Raw genomic sequence first — 21,250 nt, 5'->3', positions numbered from 1 at the left:
AATGAGGATATTTCAATGGGTCTGCTTCATTTGTTCTAGTTTGGGCTATGCCTGGTAAGCCCTACCATGTGACCAGGTTAAAAGCCGCTGAAAAGTAAAACAAGCGGAACCAGCTAAATCAAAGATGGTGATCGAAGTCCACATTTATACTATTTGCTTTCCAAGCTGTGAAATATGAAAAAATGGACCTGTTAATAATAAATATAAGTACAATCTTTTTTCCGAGACCTTATTCCTCGTAGAAAACATTTCTCAGAGAAAATTTTACAAATTTAGAAATAAGATATGGCTAAGCATTCTATTATCGTCATAGTGGACCATTGGAGTATCACATTAGTTTGATTGAAAAATGTTACAATCTTTTAGAATAACATTTATCAATCAGAATTAATCGTAATCAAAATATATCCAATAGATTAAGTAAGAAAACGTCTTTCAATTTCGACATTTTACCTTACAATACACTTTCCACCATACTTTTTTGTGTGTTAAGACCTGCAAGGGCGGCTGATTTCTTAGCAAATGAAGCAACTGTACCTATACCAGAAGTACCAACCGGGCTAACCCCGGTTAAGCCGCTTTGGCAAATGAGGTACTACCAATAAACAAATACTCTGACATTTCATACAATTTATCATATCAAAACAGAAAAATTCATGTTTCATTAGGAATATTTCATTAGTTATGAAAAATTTGAAAAATATTTCATTAAACATAATGGGTATTTATCCTTTGTTTTACAGCATATTTGGACCAACAACATCTTACATCTATACCAAGCAACAGCTACAACCCTATATGGAATATGACTTCAGAATAAAAGCTACCAACAGTCAAGGTTCTACTTATTCTCCATGGGTGATGATTGTAACTTTACAAGATAGTGAGTAAATATTTTGTTACTGTGGAAGGTTACAAAAAAATTAGTTTTTATACCCTCACTCCTATGGGGGCTTTAATGCAATCCCCTTGTCCATCATCCGTTTATTTGCATTAGCAAAAAACAATAAGTAAACATCAGGTTTTCTGCACATTGATATTGTGAAATATCAACTGTCGACACAGCTTGAAGTATTTTGGCTAGTTCACTGCATTCACTCACCAAAAAATTTCACATTGTGACTCTCAGCTGATATTTTACAATATTAATGTACAGAAAACTTGATAATCTTTACTTATTGAATTTTGCTGATATTAAGTACTAATTTAGGAGGAGTAGAAGATATTGGTCTTTAATTTGTTTATCATAATATTTTGGGGGATTTATTGCTCTTTTCTTGATCAATATCATGCCAAACAATTTGTGCATCAGTAAACAGATAGGTCATTGATTTTACAGAACCAATTGGACTGGATCCCCCAATGATAGTAGATATAGGAACCAGATCTGTCAACTTGACATGGCAGGCTCCCTTGATAAGTAATGGATACATAGCTGAATATAAGATATATGTAAATGGAATACTTGGAAGATCAGTAAGTACTTGTAGTTTTAAATTTTAACTTTTATTTATTTGTTGAATTTACTTTATTCCTTGATTTTTCAATCCATTTTTTTTTAAATTAGTTTTTTTTTATTTGAAAAACAAGTAACAAAAATACTTATTGAAGCAGTGATGTTTGACTGAAGAACAAGGAAAATTAAATTTACTAAACTTCAAGGTTTATAACTCTATTTAATTCGTAATTAACTTCAGACTATTTATAAATTAACTGACACGAAAAAAAATATAAGTTTTGCTATAGTTTCTAGCACTGAACAGAAACCATTCAATCTTAAAATTTCACAACAAATGTATTTTAGGCTACATTTGATGAAATGCCAGTTACAATAGGAGACTTAGCGCCATTTGAACTATACAATTTTATTGTGGAGGCTTGTACATCTGGAGGTTGTACAAACAGTAGTCTGTCTAATATTATCAGGACTTTGTCTGACTGTGAGTAATATCAGTCAAATATTAAATTGATTTTCTTATTTACATATTTTACTGGTCCTGAAGATGCCGATCTAATCGGTGATACATGTCGACAATAAAAGATGCAGTTTACTTAAGTGTTGTTGTCAATGTAGCGGTATTTGATTTTTTTATCTGACAACCCATCTGGTATCCACTTAAGGGAACTCTACCAACACAAAACATAGGAGGCGTTGGTTCAGCAGCTCTTTATTTACATATTTGTCAAAGATAGTGATGTGATAATGGTATTTTCTGGGAAATTTTACACTTTTAATTGCAGATTTTTCTGAATGTATTTAGTAATAAAAATGAGATAAAAGTTATTGAAAAATAGAAATTGTCACCTCAAAATTATAAAAAAACACTGTTCAGATTTTTTCAACAGTACATAAATTTTGCATTTTTTAAATGGATGATATACAGTAGCATCTGTTTATATCATACAATAGTTCTAATATACATGAAAATAGAGTTCTTGTATGCTTTAGATGCATGCATTTAACAAATCCAAGTTAAAACTAAGCAGTTTAGCTCCCAACATTTGAATAACATTATAATATAGGCTTCCACATATTTATTTCAACACAAAAGTTATTGAATTTTGCTTAAAATATAATTTATAGACTAAATTAACTTGCCTACTTATGCAGAAAAGGAGATGTGTGGTATGGATCAATGAGATAACAAACAAGCTACACAAAATAAAAACTAAGACATCTGTATGTTTATTTTACATACAAATCATCTCATTATACTCTGGAGACATATATGGGTATCAAATGCATGTATAAGGAATTTTCAGATTTTTTTAAACCTCGATAAATACAAACTAGTAAAATATACAATTTTAGATGTTTCTGATTTCAGTACCAGAAGAGTTGTCAATGCCAACCTTGACCTCTCTGACCCCAACTTCAGTCCTTATTACATGGTCAGAACCTGTACATCCAAATGGTTTGATAAGTGAATACATCATTGAGCGCTATTCACATGAAATGCTATCAAATCCTGTAATCATTACCCAAATATTGCCATCAACAAACCTTGCATATGTGGATGAATCTGTTGAATTGTCTCCCTTTACAACTTACAACTACAGAATAATGGTTAGAAATGATGCAGGGGCAACTTTCACACCATGGTCAGCTGTTACTACAATGTCAGCTAGTAAGTGATAAATTCATTGTTCATAAGCAAAAGTTGGCTGATGAGAATGTTTATTATTAAAAACCCTAGAATTATTTATATTATAAATGATTTTATTTAAGATTGCCATGTTAACTGAAGAATATGTATTTTAATTCACTCTTCAGTTGTATTAATATACAAAACATCATTATCTACTGATTTATATATATTTTGATGTTATTTTGTGAATTTTGAAAAATATGCAAAATAAATGTTGTTTGCTTTGGTAAAATTAATTGTAAACTAAATTTAAAGTTTATTTTCACTGAACTAGTACACAATTTTATATAGGGGCCAGCTGAGGACCACCTCCGGGTGCGAAAAATTTTATATAGGGGCCAGCTGAGGACCACCTCCAGGTGCGGTATTTTCTTGCTGCGTTGAAGACCCATTGGTGGCCTTCGGCTGTTGTCTGCTCTTTGGTCGGGTTGTTGTCTCTTTGACATATTCCCCATTTCCATTCTCAATTTTATTAACATTAAAGTTTAGAATGTACATTATTCAAACTAAAATTGACCAATTCTATAATGTTTTTCATTTAGAACCAAGTGAATTGTTGCCACCAGCAGTACAGAAAGTGAGTCCTACATCATTAGAAGTGACATGGCAACCACCAAGAAAACCTAATGGCATACTGGAATACTATATGATCCGATTACCTAATCCTAGTGTTGAGATCAGGAATACAAGTTTACAGACTGTGATGATTGAGGATCTGTTTCCATACACACAGTATTTTATTACTCTTACAGCTTGTACAGGTAAGAGATGCGTTCCTATGCATTATATCTTCACTTGGATGCATTTGTAAGTTTTAAATGTTCCCCTTTATACATGCTCATAAGTAGGACTAAATAGGAAAATTAGGTCCAAGGACACAGTTATCGTCCTTTGGTTTTCGTTGTCTACGAATATAGTCCCTAGTGTGAACAGTGTATAACTTGCATTTTTTTTGATACACTTTCCCAATTTATTTCTTGATATTTTATGCATGAAATATTAAGTAAGGGGATGAAATTACATGTTAAAAAAATTTGGGTGCTGAATCTTTATGTTAAGTAGTGATTTGGTCCAGTTAAAAAAGGTCAAAAATTAGAATGTCGGAAGCTGTCAAACTGAAGTTTAGCCCCCCTTAACACAGAATTGTCAATATTTTGAGTTAGAGCTGGTAGAAGTTTCTATAATTTTGATATTATTTGTATCAATAGTAGTACACTACACTGTAAAAATCTTTTTGAGATAGAGCAGGTGCGATTTTTTTAATTTGAATTTATTGTCTAAAAGAAATGCACTATGAAATAACTGTGTTCTCGGGCCTAAGAGATGAATTCCGTAAATGTAGATTCTGTACTTTGGCAACTTTCCTGAATGGTTTTCTGGTTTCAATTTGTCAAACTCAATAAAAGTAAAGGATTTAGATCTTTGTTTGACAGAAATTCTGTTAAAATGTCCCATTTTGGCATTATACGGCTAAAATAAGCATTTTAAAGCAGTTTCCATTTTATGCCTAAGAGCCGTGCTGACTTTCTATCTGACAGCTTTTTATGTTCCTGATATTTGTGTTTCTATGCTTAAATCAAATTTAATTAACCATTTGTGAACTCGGAATCTAGAGAAAAGTAGATTATCACAGAAAAAATGTGCAGAATATTTGTATTTATGTCCCTGGTTAAACGGCCTGTTTGATGTATGTGAAATGTGAAGAGCTTTGTACATAAAATCTGTAGTCCGTCACAAATATTTCACTAAATCTGTAAAAAAAACACTTTACAATGATCAGTACACCCTATTCATTTCATATGCTACCATAATTTTCTTCTTTAGGATAGTAAGTGGTTCAAATATATGCCAAATGAGACTAAAACTACATGCACGTTTTCCATTGAAAAGTGAAAAACTGGTCATCAGACCATACTGTCTGCAAAAAAAAGTTGAATTCAAGAGTCCTTTTGCAATTAGACTTCTTGTATCATGACATCTTAGCATAAAAATGAGCAAAAAGTAACAAATTTCACTTCCTTATAGCCTCTGTGTGCATTTTTATATGTAAATATGGGCTACGGCCTAAATCGACTCTAAATAATTCTCAGTCTTACATGGCCTAAGACCATTTTATACTCATGTGGTATGCTTTTTGTAACTTTTCTTTACATTTAAAGTACATTTAATATATATGGAAGAATAATGTATGGTTAAAAACCTTCAAAAACTTCAAATTGGTTGAAAAAAATGCATGTTTATGTAAGGCTTCCCTTAATTCGAAAATCTCTATTTTCAGGCACAGGCTCATATAAATTTGACTTTTGAATAACTGTAATAAATCTGATAAATCAAATGAGTGTTCCGTTGCTTTTAATACTTATTATATTAAATTCAAGAGTATTTAAAAAGCAAATTTTTGCAATATTTAAATTTTTTAGGCCAAAATCTTGACAGTTGAAAATATTTGATTTAAACGTCAAAAATAAACATCCAAATTTCAATATTAAAATGGCCCTAGTTTCTATAATATATATCCTATAGCCATGAAACTTGGCCAACTATCTTAAAATTGCCTAAGCTTAGGTCATGCAAAGTTTTATTAAAATTGGTCAAGTCTTTCTATCCTATTAGGTCCAAGGACACAGTTATCGTCCTTTGGTTTTCGTTGTCTACGAATATAGTCCCTAGTGTGAACAGTGTATAACTTGCATTTTTTTTTGATACACTTTCCCAATTTATTTCTTGATATTTTATGCATGAAATATTAAGTAAGGGGATGAAATTACATGTTAAAAAAATTTGGGTGCTGAATCTTTATGTTAAGTAGTGATTTGGTCCAGTTAAAAAAGGTCAAAAATTAGAATGTCGGAAGCTGTCAAACTGAAGTTTAGCCCCCCTTAACACAGAATTGTCAATATTTTGAGTTAGAGCTGGTAGAAGTTTCTATAATTTTGATATTATTTGTATCAATAGTAGTACACTACACTGTAAAAATCTTTTTGAGATAGAGCAGGTGCGATTTTTTTAATTTGAATTTATTGTCTAAAAGAAATGCACTACGAAATAACTGTGTTCTCGGGCCATTAGAAATGATAAGACATGCTATTAGTATTTCATAAAACTCTTTTTTTAAACCGAGTTGAATAACTCCCCCTTATAATATTTTGTTTGCAAATAAAGTATTTGTCATTCTTATATACTGCACCCTGTTCAATAGAATACTTGATTATTGTAGAATTGACAATGAATTTAGCAAAATGATAACTACTTTTATAGGGATTTTTCACTGAAATATTTCTGTCTTTACATATGAATTATTTTCCAATTTAGATGCAGGATGCACCGAAAGTACAGTTGTTGTTGTAAGAACTGATGCCACAGTACCTGAAGGACAGGACCCACCTCTCCCTATAGTGGTATCACAGACTATTATATCTATAGCCTGGTCTGCACCAAGCAGAGACAATGGTCCAAATATACGATATGAACTCTCCAGGATGAAACTCAGACAACCTTTAGAAGGTATGAAGTGCTTGCTGTTAGGAGTGAGCCAAGGCTCTGTGTTGAAGGCCGTACTTTGACCTATTATGGTTTACTTTTACAAATTGTGACTTGGATGGAGAGTTGTCTCATTGGCATTCATACCATATCTTCTTATATCTATGAAGTGACTTGTTTATTATAAACTTAAAACTGACACAGTAATTGATTATTCAATACTGCACTCACACACAATGTGATTACAGTCATTGTTTAAAATTGATTATTATACTCCACTCTAGGAGGAAGGCTGTATTGCTATCACCTTGTCATCTGTGTGTCTATTCATCTGTCCAACTATCCGTTTGTTCATCCAACAAATATTTTCTCGGGAACTATTGGACAGAATGATTTCATATGTTGTCAGCTACTCGACAGTGATGAGTTGTAAAGTATGAGCTTTTGTTTTTCGATCTGTCGGACACCAACTTCCTGTTTGTCAATACTTTTAATTTTTCAATATGCTGAATGATAGCAATTTTTTTCTTCACACTTTTCTTAGGAATTCAAAACAGAATGACCATATTTGGCTGGCAGTTTGACAGCGATGAGTTGTAATGTCTGAGAATTTTTCAGTTCTTTCAGAAGCCTTCTTCTCATTTTCAATAAAGGCTGTGTTCTTTAAGAAATTAGAGGATATTTATACATTGAGGTGAAAGTATTTTCTATTGTCAGGTTTGTCCTAGCAATAACAGGAGATATATAGCATTCAATATGTCTTTAGGATAAGTCAGTATGTAGTATTTAGTGCTGTAAGAGATACATGTATTGGAGAAATATAACAAAAAATATAGATAAACAAATACATGTGGTTTGTAGGTAAATAGTGATAATAATGTAAACAATTCTTGAGTGCAAAAAGATAGGTCAAATTGTGAGTTGGAAAGTTTGTATAGAAATATCTTAAGTTTTTTTTTTATCTTTATTAATCATACTTCATATATACACGAAATATTTGCCACTGGACGTTAAGCAACCAACAATCAATCAATCATATATACACACTACAATTATTATATACACAATATGCAATACATATACACACATTTATATACATTATTATCACAGTTTGAAAATTTCCATTCAAGGTTACTCTAATATACTTTTATATATTTACTTTGAAAATTATTACTTTGTTCCATTTTTTCCGATTGGAATTAAAAAAAACTCTCTCTTATCAATTTAAACTTTGTCATTCCTATTCAATTTCTTAAACAGTGATTTTAGTCAAAACAGTTATGCACTATGAAAAAGAAAAAAAGAAAAATATAATATATGCAGATGGATTTCCAATTCCTTCACATATCCAAATTCTAAAGTCAGCTATGCACAAGTTATTGACCAAAAGACATCTTTTGAAAGTGAACAAAACTGATTATTTCACATTATGAAATCATCAATGCTAAATAATACAATGAATAATTAAACTACAACAAAAAAATGAAATATTTATATACAACACAATTCATTTCTTATAAATAAACAGTTCATTATCATGTGCAAACTTGGCCATCAAGTCAATTTTTTTCGTCAGTATCGTCTGGACAAAATTCATAGTCTCACACATCACCAAAGTCTTGTTCTAAATTTTTCTTAAATTTATTGTAATCAGAATCTACTGAACGAACTTCTCCTACATTGTAAAGTCCTCTATCATACTTTATAATTTTACAGGTCCCTTTTAATTTTGCAATTAGTTTATCTGGTAATAACCTTCTTTTCTTGATCACCACTTTCGAAATAATGTCTTCACTTCCAACTGATATCTCCTCATCTTCAGATTCATCAGAATATTGATCGTCTTTTTGTTTTGACATTTTTGTTTCATTTCTTTTTGGTTCCAAATTTCCCAACAAATTTTATCGACAATGTCTATTGATTCAGAACTTTGCGTAACTCTCTGACATTCCTTCACGCAATCTTTCTGGAAAAGTTTATCTGAAAAAATTGTACTGTTTTCTGGTAATTCTTGTGTATTATTGTCTATAACGGTGGCAGTTTCGGCGCTCCTTACATTTTCATTTGCATTTTCTATTTCCATCAATTGATCACAATGAATAATTTCAGTTGCTTGACAATCGTTTCTTTATGTATTTTCATTTTCTTTTCTAACTTTTTGCATAAAATTTGCCATCCTATTGTTATCTCGGCTTTCCATAGTTTTTACTTTCGTTTAGTTTGTTTATCGTCATTTTGTCCAAACATTATCGAAATTCTCGCTTTACTTTCATCCCCATGTATTGTAAATGTTATATTATTAAACAAACTACATGCATTGTCTATTGATTTTACCAATAAGCAGGTAATTTATCCATGTCTAGTTAAAATGGAAAAATGTTCATTGATAAAATTTACATACTTGCTAATCAAAGGTGCGTTCGACTTTTTCATCTTAGGTAACCCAACTCTTCTGGACCTAACATACCAGTCTATATACCTTAATAATATAAATACTTATAATTTCCTTACTAAAATCATCTGATGGTTTGGTATATTTGCATATTTTATTTCAAGGGAAACAATTTGAATTTTGTAATACAGCAATCTATATTTAGGTTTGGGGCTTTTTCTTAATAGATTTTCACTGTTACATAGCATTACATCACATAGTATTGAAAAATTTGATTTAATTTATATATTTGTTAAATTTGGTGTCTTCTGGCTATTCCTACATTTTGTATTTTACTATTCTGGCTATTCCTACATGGGAGATTAGTGGAAGAACAATAGATGTTGTTATTGGAAGATATGTTGTTTTAGTCATTAGTGTCTAATTGGGTCAAAGGTAAATTTACCTGTGGAAATTAAATAAAAACTATTATTTATATGTAAAAAATTGATTTTTTTTTGTTTGAAAACATGAATCAAGTATTAAAGTTAAGTGTTTCTAATATTATGGAATTTCTAGAAAATAAAATTATTAAGTAAAAGCATTTGAAAGTCTGGAAAAAACGTATTTAAAAGAAAATTAATAGTAAAAAGTTAAACCACAAAAATATTGAACTCCGAGGAAAATTCAAAACGGAAAGTCCCTAATCAAATGGCAAAATCAAAAGCACAAACACATCAAACGAATGGACAACAACTGTCATATTCATGACTTGGTACAAGCATTTTCCTGTGTAGAAAATGGTGGATTGAACCTGGTTTTATAGCGCTAAACCTCTCACTTGTAAGAAAGTCGCATCAAATTCCATTATATTGACAACGATGCGTGAATAAAACAAACAGACATGATAAGGTAAAAATGTCAAAATAGGGGTACAGCAGTCAACACCGTGTCACAATCTTAATCACAACAAAAACAAACAAATATTTAACAAAGAAGCACAAAAAAGCATATATCACATTTAACAACCTCTTTCATTGCTTACTTATTTTAACCAACACTTTCAACTTCAGCCTCAAAGAATTAATTAATTTCATTATTTTAATAAATTATGATTTTTTTAAAATGAATATAATATCAAAAGTAATGCTAAAAGTGATTAATTATTATAGATAAGTGTATAAATTGGCCTAATAGATTAAGCCAAGCCAAGAAACTTTGAACTCTGATTAGCTTTCAACACTATTAACTTGTGCTCAGTGTCTTAACTGAACACCAAACAAGTAAGCATTATTATAAATAGCCAGATATTTCCTGAGATGTTCATTTTGTGCCTTTGCCTTACAAGAACGGCCAGACACTCCGTTCGAATACTATTAGTTAAACATGTCAGGGTTAGGTGAATCGTTATGACAGCAAGCAATGAGTCATGCTCACCTTCACTTTTGACTGGAGATATCTTTACCATTGTACACTTACTTGAACATCAAACTGCCAAATGGGACCTCTCAGCAAGGAATGGAGATTACAAGCTAGTAATAAGATGGAAAAAGTCAGGACAACACTCAGTGTATCTGGCGAAATGCACAGTGCATAGTTTGCAGACTGAATACAGTGAAAAAGGTGACATTCACCAACTTATTCGAAGAGCTGCAGTTCTGCCACTTTTACCACCCAATACAGTTGAAGATGTTTGGTTTAACGCACTGGAGGACATCAATGATGCAGATACTAACACACTAACCCTTAACTTTACAGACTATGTAACCAGCTACTGGGTAGAAAACAACCAAAGCCTATGGAACCACTACGCAACAGATGGTCATAGAACAACAAATCATTTAGAATGTTGGCATAGTAAACTAAAGAAGTTAGTAAAGGCACCTCACCCAAACATCTTCAGCATGATCAAGTTCTGTAGAAAAGAAGGAGCCTTCCATGCTCTCATACTTATCCAATACAGAGCCAGCGGGAAACGTACTCCAAGAAAGAGAAAATACAGGGAAATAGATGACAGACTGCAAACACTGAAAACAAGGTTACAGAATAATGAGTTTACGCCAGTCGAGTATGGAGATGCTGCTTCTCATCTCCTGCACATTGATTAAGACTTTGTATTCTCTTGTATGTTCAATTAAGTGCAATGTATTACTGTGTGAGTGCTATGTTTAATGTCAATTTAGTGTACTTTTCGGTGCTTTGTTTAGTGTAACTCAAAATTTAGTGCTTTGATTCAAAGAAGTAAAATATAACATATTTCTATTTCTATTATGCCTATAAATTCATATTGTGCTTTTGAATATTATTTACACAAAATGTGCTATGCAATTATTAAATGCAATATTGTAATATAAACTATTCTTTTTCTTTATTTTCCACAATAATACCTGGATTTACCTTGATTCATTAGTTTAGTGTTGTTACAACATAATCCTACATAATCCCATTGTTTACATAAAAATTCTGGGAACTCCTACATAAAATTTTACTATTTTACATATAACATTCAAAATGTAGGAATAGCCAGAATGAACCGTTAAACTTTAGCTTTAAACAGTTTATGTACAATATGTATCTCATATACTTTAAGCAATAAAGCCACTATAATTGTTGTATGGAAGATTGCAAGGTGTACATGTCCGACTGACAGGTTTCATCTGACCATGACCTCATTTTCATGGTTCATTGAACAATGTTTATTTTTTGTGGTTTGGTCTATTTCTCAGATACCATAAGATATAGGTCAAGTATATTTGGTGTATGGATGTAAGATGTACATGTCTGTCTGGCTGGTTACATATGACCTTGACTTCATTTTCATGGTTCCTTGGTCAAACATAGGTTTTTGTAGTTATGTCAGTTTTTCACTTACTATAAACAATAGGTCAACTATATTTGGTGTATGGAATGAGTGTAAGGTGTACATGTCTCTCTGATAGGGTTCATCTGACCTTGTCCTCATTTTCATGGATTATTTGCCAATGTTAAGATTTTGTGGTTTGATCTGTTTCTTAGGTACTCTAAGCGATAGAACCACTATATTTGGTGTATGGAATGATTGTTAGGTGTACATGTCTGTTTGGCATGGTTCATCTGTCTGTGCCTTCATTTTCAGGGATCATTGATAATGTTAAGTTTATTTGATACTTGTAGTAAAACTTCATATTACAGACTTTCAACATGAATTCAATCATAAGTAATTCTGGTTAGACATTTCAGTGTGTGCACTCTTGTTCTTTTTATATGCTTCAGCAAACTCTGCATTCTTTAGGAAATTAAATGATATTTATGTATTTTGGTCAATGTTTATTCTATTTTTTAGATATGTAACATTCATTGTATCTGTGGGATAAATCAGTATATAGATATAAGTGTTGTTAGCGAGTACTGGTATATATATATTTGAAAAAAAATTAGGTAATAGGGAAAAATGCTTAAGGTTTATAGATAAAAAATGATAATTATAAAAAAAAAATCTTGAGTGCAAAAGGATAGGTCAAATTGTGAGTTGGAAGTTTTGTATAGAGATATCTTAGGTAACCCAACTCTTCCGGACCTAACTAACATACCAGTGTTTATACCTCATTTATATATATACCTATAAATTCCGTAGTAAAATCATCTGATGGTTCAATATATTTGCATATTTTATTTCAAGGGAAACAATACAGCAATCTATGTTTAGGTTTGGGGCTTTTGCCTAGATTTTCACTGATAGATATCATCACATCATATAGTAGGGACTAGTTGGGTTGAACTTACATATGTGTAATGAGCTATGAGCTTCAAATAGTTTATTTACAATGACTTCTGAAAGATTTATTTCTATCATTCTTCTTCTTCCAAACTTCTCATTTTAATTCAGCCTAATTTTATTCTCAGGTTTAATACAATTTTGAAATACTATCCCTTTGGACAAGAATATTCTCAATCTATCAATTATCTACTGAAAACTGGAAAACCCCTTGTCTAAGAATACTGCCAGTTCAAAATTAGAAATTCCCTAATCTAAAAATAGATCTGAATAAAATAATAATTGCTTCCCTTTACAAACCAAATTATGCAAATATCCTATACTACCAGGTAGCAAACTGTAGAAAATGAAGAATATATATATATTGTTCAGATAGATTATTAAGTATGCCTGGTCCAGAAGAATTGGTTATCTTATTCATAATCAGATAATTTCAATAGAAATCTCCAGCTCACCATTAGACTAGGCCCTCACTTTTTGGTGCTTCTTTTAAAATTAATCTTTTCATCAGAATGATCAGATACTTACTGTTAAGTTACTGCATTAAAAAGACAAAATCAAAAGTATTAATTAAAAATTGTGAATGTTGTCTGTACTTAATAAAGAATGTGTATTTGTGTGTGATTTGATTTTGATTTGATTTTTGGTGTTTTAATGCCACTTTTAAGTACCGCTTTTGGGCTATTTTGTGGCGGCCAGTTTTTATTGGTGGAGGAAGCCAAAGTGCCAGGAGAAAACCACTGACCTTTGATAGGAAAACTGACAATTCTAGTCAATTAAGATTGGAGTCAAGTGCACCCGCACGAGCGGGGTTCGAACTCACAACCTCAGTGTTGACTGGCTAGTGATTACAGTAGTAACTACTTAGACCACTCAGCCACCGAGACCCCCTATTTGTGTGTGTGTATGGGGTGTATTTAGGTACTGTAGATTCAGAAATTAATAAAAAAACAAAAAAACAAATTTCACTGCAACAATTAAGATAATAATTATTTTATAGTCAGAAACAAGATTAAAATGTCTTAGGAGTTTTTTGTGCATTAAATTCTGTACATTCAAACTTTATTCTGGGCTTTAGAGTTGGGAGGTAGTTACCTTAATGTTTTACAGTTTTTCTTGATTTATAAAACAGGAGCAGGAGTCAGAACCCCTCTGTTCCACCAGGTTTTTTTTTGCAAATTAAAGAACCTTGTCAGTGGTTGTCTTTTGTTAAAACTTAAAAAGTTTTTCATTATTTAGAGAAATATAACTTGATGGGAAATCCTGATAAGTCTCTTTTAACTTCACTATACTGGTTTGGTGTAAATTTTGTCATGAAATATTTGCCACAGAACATTGAACAAAAATCTATTTTTATGCCCCCGCCGTAGCAGAGGGGGGAATTAAGTTTTACCCTTGTCCGTCTGTACGTACGTACATACCTACGAACGGCCCAAAATTGGTTTCCATTCTCTAACTTTAGTTTGTCTCAACCAAATGTTATGAAACTTATACACAATGCTAATTACCACAAAACACAGATCAAGTTTGAATTTTGGTGGCGTCACTTTTACCGTTCTAGAGTTATGCCCCTGTACAAATGGAAAAATTGTGAATTTTTCGTTTCAGTTCTCTAACTTTAGTTTGCCTCAACCAAATATTTGAAACTTATACACAATGCTTATTACCACAAAACACAGATCAAGTTTGAATTTTGGTGGCGTCACTTTTACCGTTCTAGAGTTATGCCCCGGTACAAATGGAAAAATTGCTGAATTTTTCGTTTCCGTTCTCTAATTTTAGTTTGCCTCAACCAAATGTTATGAAATTTATACTCAACCAATTGTTATGAAACTTATACACAATGCTTATTACCACAAAACACAGATCAAGTTTAAATTTTGATGGTGTCACTTTTACCGTTCTAGAGTTATGCCCCTTTAGAAATGGAAAAATTGCAAAATTTTTATTTTCTTCTAAATATCAAGTAATTTTTAAAATTGGAGTTATCTTCCTTTGTCCATGATTATAGTTGAATCAACTACAATCAATGCTTTATACAATGCAATGTTTAATTTTGACTTCCACTGATAAAACATAGATCAAGTTGAATTTGGGTAGTGTCACTTTTACCATTATTGAGTTATGCCCCTTTATAAATAGAAAGATTGCAAAATTTTTAGTTTCCATTCTGTAACTTAAGTTTGCCCCAACCAAACATTATAAAACCTATACACAATATTCATTACCACAAAACTAAGATCAAGTACAAATTTTTTTTTTCCGTTTTCATACTTTAGTTTGCCTCAACCAAATGTTATACAACTTATACACAATGCTTATTACTACATAATACAGATTAAGTACTAAATTTGGTGGCAACACTTTTACCATTCTTGAGTTATGTCCCTTTATAAACATAAAAATTGCTGAATTTTTCGTTTCCATTCTCTAACTTTAGTTTGTCTCAACCAAATGTTATAAAACTTATACACAACCGTTCTAGAGTTATGCGTGTTTACAAATAGAAAAATTGCTGAATTTTTAGTTTCTGTTCTCTACTTAAGTTAGCCTCAACCAAATGTTATGAAACTTGCACACAATGCTTAATACCACAACACTCAGATCAAGTTCAAATTTGGGTAGCGTCACTATTACCTTTCTTCAGTTATGTCCCTTTATAACTATATGATATGCAAGCGGGGGCATCATCTGTGTCCACATGTGGACACTATCCACATTTTTTATTCATATACATTTATTAAAATACATAGACTATTTTCTTTGTCACACATTCAATAAAAGATCTTTTTCATTTTGTTTATACAATGTGTTCTTTTCAAACATACACAATTTTACATTTGAGACAGTTTATATGTGCTGCCCCTCTACTCTCTACCTTATCTGAACAATATATTTATCATTCTTCTGTTTGTGGTAAACAGTATTTGCATATTTTGATTTGTATTTAAATGGGTAGCAATTATTATTTTCTCTACAATTCTATTTTTAGATTAGAGAAATTTCTATTTTTAAAGTTGACAAGGGATTTTCCAGTTTTCAATTGATTATGAATATTCATAACAATGTCCAAGGGGATAAGTTATCAAATCTCAAATGCTGAGATTTCAAATAAGGCTTAATTGAATTAGGTTTTCATGGAAAGACAATAATTAGAAGTTTTTGTCAATAAACTGTTTGAAGCTCATAGTTGTTATAGTAAACACTTATGTTCCCAACTGATCACTACTATGTGATGGAATGATATATATCAGTGAAAATTTCATCAAAAACCCCAAACCTAAATATAGAAAGATTTTTATTACAAAAATCAGATTGTTTCCCTTGAAATGAAATATGCAAATATATCAAACCATCAGAGGTTTGTAGTTAGGAAATGATAGGTATATATATTATTCAAGTGTGTTTACTAGTATGTTAGGTCCGGAGAGTTGGTTTACCTAAGATAACTCTATACAACATTTCCCATCTCACAATTAGACCTAGCTTTTTGCATTCAAGAATTTTGTATTTTATGCCCCACCTAGGGGCGTTATGTTTTTCAGTCTGTGCGTCCGTCCGTCCGTCTGTCCTGCTTCAGGTTAAAGTTTTTGATCAAGGTAGTTTTTGATGAAGTTGAAGTCCAATCAACTTGAAACTTAGTACACATGTTCCCTATGATATGCCAAATTAGAGTTTTGACCCCAATTTCACGGTCCACTGAACATAGAAATTTATAGTGGGAGTGGGGCATCCGTGAACTATGGACACATTCTTGTTATTATTATATTTGTTTTTTAATGTTATGCATTATTTTTTCCTTTTATGTTTTAACATTTCTTTAACCATCTTAAAGCTGTATATTGCACCATTTAAACAGTCTGATTTTACTTTAAAACTCATGAACAGTCTGTGGCAGTCTAAATTTTCCACCCTTCAACATTGTCATCCCACCTTGAAAGACCTACATATTGTATTAACTGTTAATAGTTTCTCATCTTTAATATGCATGATGTATGAAATAATGGCCACTGGCCATTAAGCAAGAAATAATCAATCATGGAATTTTACCAAACTTGGACATTTATAAGACCAAACCAAAAAAATTTTTTTCTTCTTTCATTATTTCCGTATTTAACTGGTCAATGGAGATAAATTTTTTGCAGTAAACATTTAGATCTTAAAAGTCTTGCGACAAATTTCTTAGACATCAATAAATTTGGTAAACCTTCACAGAATGTTACAAAACTTGGACAAGCTTCTTCATAAAGAAATAGCATCTGAAAAAAAAATTGTTTTATTTTAATTTTCTGTATCTCTTTTTTTGTGTAAAGTACATTAATCACAAGAGAACGTAAAGGAAATAAGATGTTTAATATTTCCTGTTAATTCAACAGAATAATAATAGAGGTTTATATATGCTGTATCACTTATTTTAATTTCATATTATATCCATAATAATTTTTGAAGGACTGAACTCGTTTTCATATACAGTTGGTATGTAGGACTGACTTTAATTCTCAAGCATTGACAGGGACAACTGCCAAATGGTAATATTTCAAATACATTCAGTTTCAGCTACCAACTTTAATATCTGGCAGAGTTTGTACCTAGGACCTTCAACATTGTTTGAAGACACAGGCTTACCACTATTTACAACTTTTGTATACCGGGTAACAGTTTATAATGATGTTGGACAGCTAACCAGTAATAATTCAAGGGAGGTAACCACATATGGAGGATTTCCACGGAAAGCTGCAGAGGTGACCGTTTTTCCAGCAGATCATACAACAATTGAAGTGAAATGGTTAACTCCTGGTAATGCAATATTTATTACTTCATACACTGCTTATTCTGTAAACTTAGGGTGTCACCACTGATACTGATATAGTTCTGGGTATTTTTTATGCTGAACATATTTTGAATATGCAACTAAATCTGAAACATTAATTTTTAAACTTCTCAGTTATGACATAATAAAATATTATTTATAAGAATGAATTAACAGCATCATGATGTCATGATACTTAATGATATTTTTGTATATCTTTGTATTTGATTTGGCCTTTCTATCGAAATGGGCGTCTGGCATACAAAATTATAAGCCTCTGGTACCTTTAACAAATTTATTCATTAACATCACAAATTCTTTATTTGAAATATCATTTCAGGAAATCTCATAATTTGGAATACAGGTATTCATTTTGTTTGAATTATTTTAGATGTGATTGATTTACAAGGTTCAGTTAAAGAATTTACAGTAAAGGCATACAGTTATCTTGGAAATTTTACTCAGTATCATAGTGCTAATGTGGACCACACCCATTTACAAAACCTGACCCCCATGACCAGATATATAGTGTATGTCACCATTACCATCCATGGTGGTGCAAGTATAACCAGTGAGCCACAGTCAACAGTTACCCTGGATGGAGGTAATATTTTCACTCATTTATTATCTTTAAATAATTTATGAAAACAAATCTTACCAAATGAGTTTCTTCAAGATATGCGAAAATTTAAGAATGCTTACAGTACAATTTCAGAGATTGAGTCAGAATGTCCCAAACAGTTACATTTCCATAATGTCATTTCTTATCTGGTCCATTCAATTCAAATGACTGTTATTTAGTGTTTTTGAAATGTCTTCACATTAATTTAAAAAAAAAGTTTTCCTTTCAGAATTGATTGATTGAACCAACCTCTGATTTAGATATTCAGTTTTTAATGAAATTTTCATGATAGACATCAGTTGAACTTTTAATTATTTCATTTAAAAAGTATGTAATTAAAAATAAGAATGGAACTTCAGCAAAAAAAATAATTAGATTAGTTTTCAGTTAATCTTTGCTTGATATATTACAGCTCCTGAGGGTGTGTCTAAGCCAGTGTTAACAGTACTGAGTCATACTTCTATCAGAGTATCCTGGGTAGCACCTCTGATACCTAATGGTCAGATAACAGGATACTTTATACATATTATAAAAGACAGAATATCTACAGAGATGACAGAAGCAGGATCCTATGTCATTTATGATCTACGTCCATACACTGTTTATTCTGTAAAGGTAGGTCTAATCACTGATCTACGTCCATACACTGTATATTCTGTAAAGGTAGGTCTAATCACTGATCTACGTCCATACACTGTATACTCTGTAAAGGTAGGTCTAATCACTGATCTACGTCCATACACTGTATACTCTGTAATGGTAGGTCTAATCACTGATCTACGTCCATGCACTGTATACTCTGTAAAGGTAGGTCTAATCACTGATCTACGTCCATACACTGTATACTATGTAAAGGTAGGTCTAATCACTGATCTACGTCCATGCACTGTATACTCTGTAAAGGTAGGTCTAATCACTGATCTACGTCCATACACTGTATACTCTGTAAAGGTAGGTCTAATCACTGATCTTCTTCCATACACTGTTTATTCTGTAAAGGTAGGTCTAATCACTGATCTACGTCCATACACTGTATACTCTGTAATGGTAGGTCTAATCACTGATCTACGTCCATGCACTGTATACTCTGTAAAGGTAGGTCTAATCACTGATCTTCTTCCATACACTGTATACTCTGTAAAGGTAGGTCTAATCACTGATCTTCTTCCATACACTGTATATTCTGTAAAGGTAGGTCTAATCACTGATCTACGTCCATACCCTGTATACTTTGTAAAGGTAGGTCTAATCACTGATCTACGTCCATACACTGTATACTCTGTAAAGGTAGGTCTAATCACTGATCTATGTCCATACACTGTATATTCTGTAAATGTAGGTCTAATCACTGATCTACGTCCATACACTGTATACTCTGTAAAGGTAGGTCTAATCACTGATCTACGTCCATACTCTGTATACTTTGTAAAGGTAGGTCTAATCACTGATCTACCTCCATACACTGTATACTCTGTAAAGGTAGGTCTAATCAATGATCTACCTCCATACACTGTATACTCTGTAAAGGTAGGTCTAATCAATGATCTACGTCCATACACTGTATACTCTGTAAAGGTAGGTCTAATCACTGATCTACGTCCATACCCTGTATACTCTGTAAAGGTAGGTCTAATCACTGATCTACGTCCATACACTGTATACTCTGTAAAGGTAGGTCTAATCACTGATCTATATCCATACCCTGTATACTCTGTAAAGGTAGGTCTAATCACTGATCTACGTCCATACACTGTATATTCTGTTAAGGTAGTCTAATTACTGATCTACGTCCATACACTGTATACTCTGTAAAGGTAGGTCTAATCACTGATCTACGTCAATACACTGTATACTCTGTAAAGGTAGGTCTAATTACTGATCTATGTCCATACATTGTATATTCTGTAAAGGTAGGTTTAATCACTGATCTACGTCCATACACTGTATATTCTTTAAAGGTAGGTCTAATCACTGATCTACGTCCATACCCTTTACAGAAGGTCTAATCACTGATCTGCATCCATACCCTTTACAGAAGGTCTAATCACTGATCTACGTCCATACACTGTATACTCTGTAATGGTAGGTCTAATTACTGATCTACGTCCATACACTGTATACTCTGTAAAGGTAGGTCTAATCACTGATCTACGTCCATACACTGTATACTCTGTAAAGGTAGGTCTAATCACTGATCTACGTCCATACGCTGTATACTCTGTAAAGGTAGGTCTAATCACTGATCTACGTCCATACCCTTTACAGAAGGTCTAATCACTGATCTGCATCCATACCCTTTACAGAAGGTCTAATCACTGATCTACGTCCATACACTGTATACTCTGTAATGGTAGGTCTAATTACTGATCTACGTCCATACACTGTATACTCTGTAAAGGTAGGTCTAATCACTGATCTACGTCCATACACTGTATACTCTGTAAAGGTAGGTCTAATCACTGATCTACGTCCATACGCTGTATACTCTGTAAAGGTAGGTCTAATCAATGATCTACGTCCATACACTGTATACTCTGTAAAGGTAGGTCTAATCACTGATCTACTTCCATACACTGTATATTCTGTAAAGGTAGGTCTAATCACTGATCTACGTCCATACACTGTATACTCTGTAAAGGTAGGTCTAATCACTGATCTACGTCCATACCCTGTATACTCTGTAAAGGTAGGTCTAATCACTGATCTACGTCCATACCCTGTATACTCTGTAAAGGTAGGTCTAATCACTGATCTACGTCCATACACTGTATACTCTGTAAAGGTAGGTCTAATCACTGATCTACGTCCATACACTGTATATTCTGTAAAGGTAGGTCTAATCACTGATCTACGTCCATACACTGTATACTATGTAAAGGTAGGTCTAATCACTGATGTTCGTCCATACATTGTATATTCTGTATAGGTAGGATCTCATTACATGTACTGATCTTATAAAGTCCATACAATGTATATTCTGTAAAAGGTAGGATCTCAATTCATTACTGATCTATGTCCATACAATGTATATTCTGTAAAGGTAGGATCTCATTTTCTTATTGAT

At 32.2% G+C, this 21,250-nt stretch overlaps 1 protein-coding gene across 1 annotated transcript in view; it reads left to right on the top strand.

Annotated features, from left to right (window-relative positions):
• LOC127736963 (usherin-like) overlaps positions 1–21,250 on the top strand; it is a 95,460-nt gene that overhangs the window by 40,921 nt on the left and 33,289 nt on the right. The window contains 9 exon segments of the mRNA XM_052247523.1: positions 744–883; positions 1,340–1,476; positions 1,805–1,940; positions 2,829–3,128; positions 3,692–3,910; positions 6,462–6,653; positions 17,312–17,551; positions 17,956–18,168; positions 18,599–18,801. Coding sequence (XP_052103483.1) covers positions 744–883; positions 1,340–1,476; positions 1,805–1,940; positions 2,829–3,128; positions 3,692–3,910; positions 6,462–6,653; positions 17,312–17,551; positions 17,956–18,168; positions 18,599–18,801 — 1,780 coding nt within the window.

The sequence above is a fragment of the Mytilus californianus genome, unplaced genomic scaffold, assembly GCF_021869535.1.
Source record: "Mytilus californianus isolate M0D057914Y unplaced genomic scaffold, xbMytCali1.0.p SCAF_4, whole genome shotgun sequence".
NCBI classification, from domain to species: Eukaryota; Metazoa; Mollusca; class Bivalvia; order Mytilida; family Mytilidae; genus Mytilus; species Mytilus californianus.
This window is presented reverse-complemented; position numbering and strand designations above follow the sequence as displayed.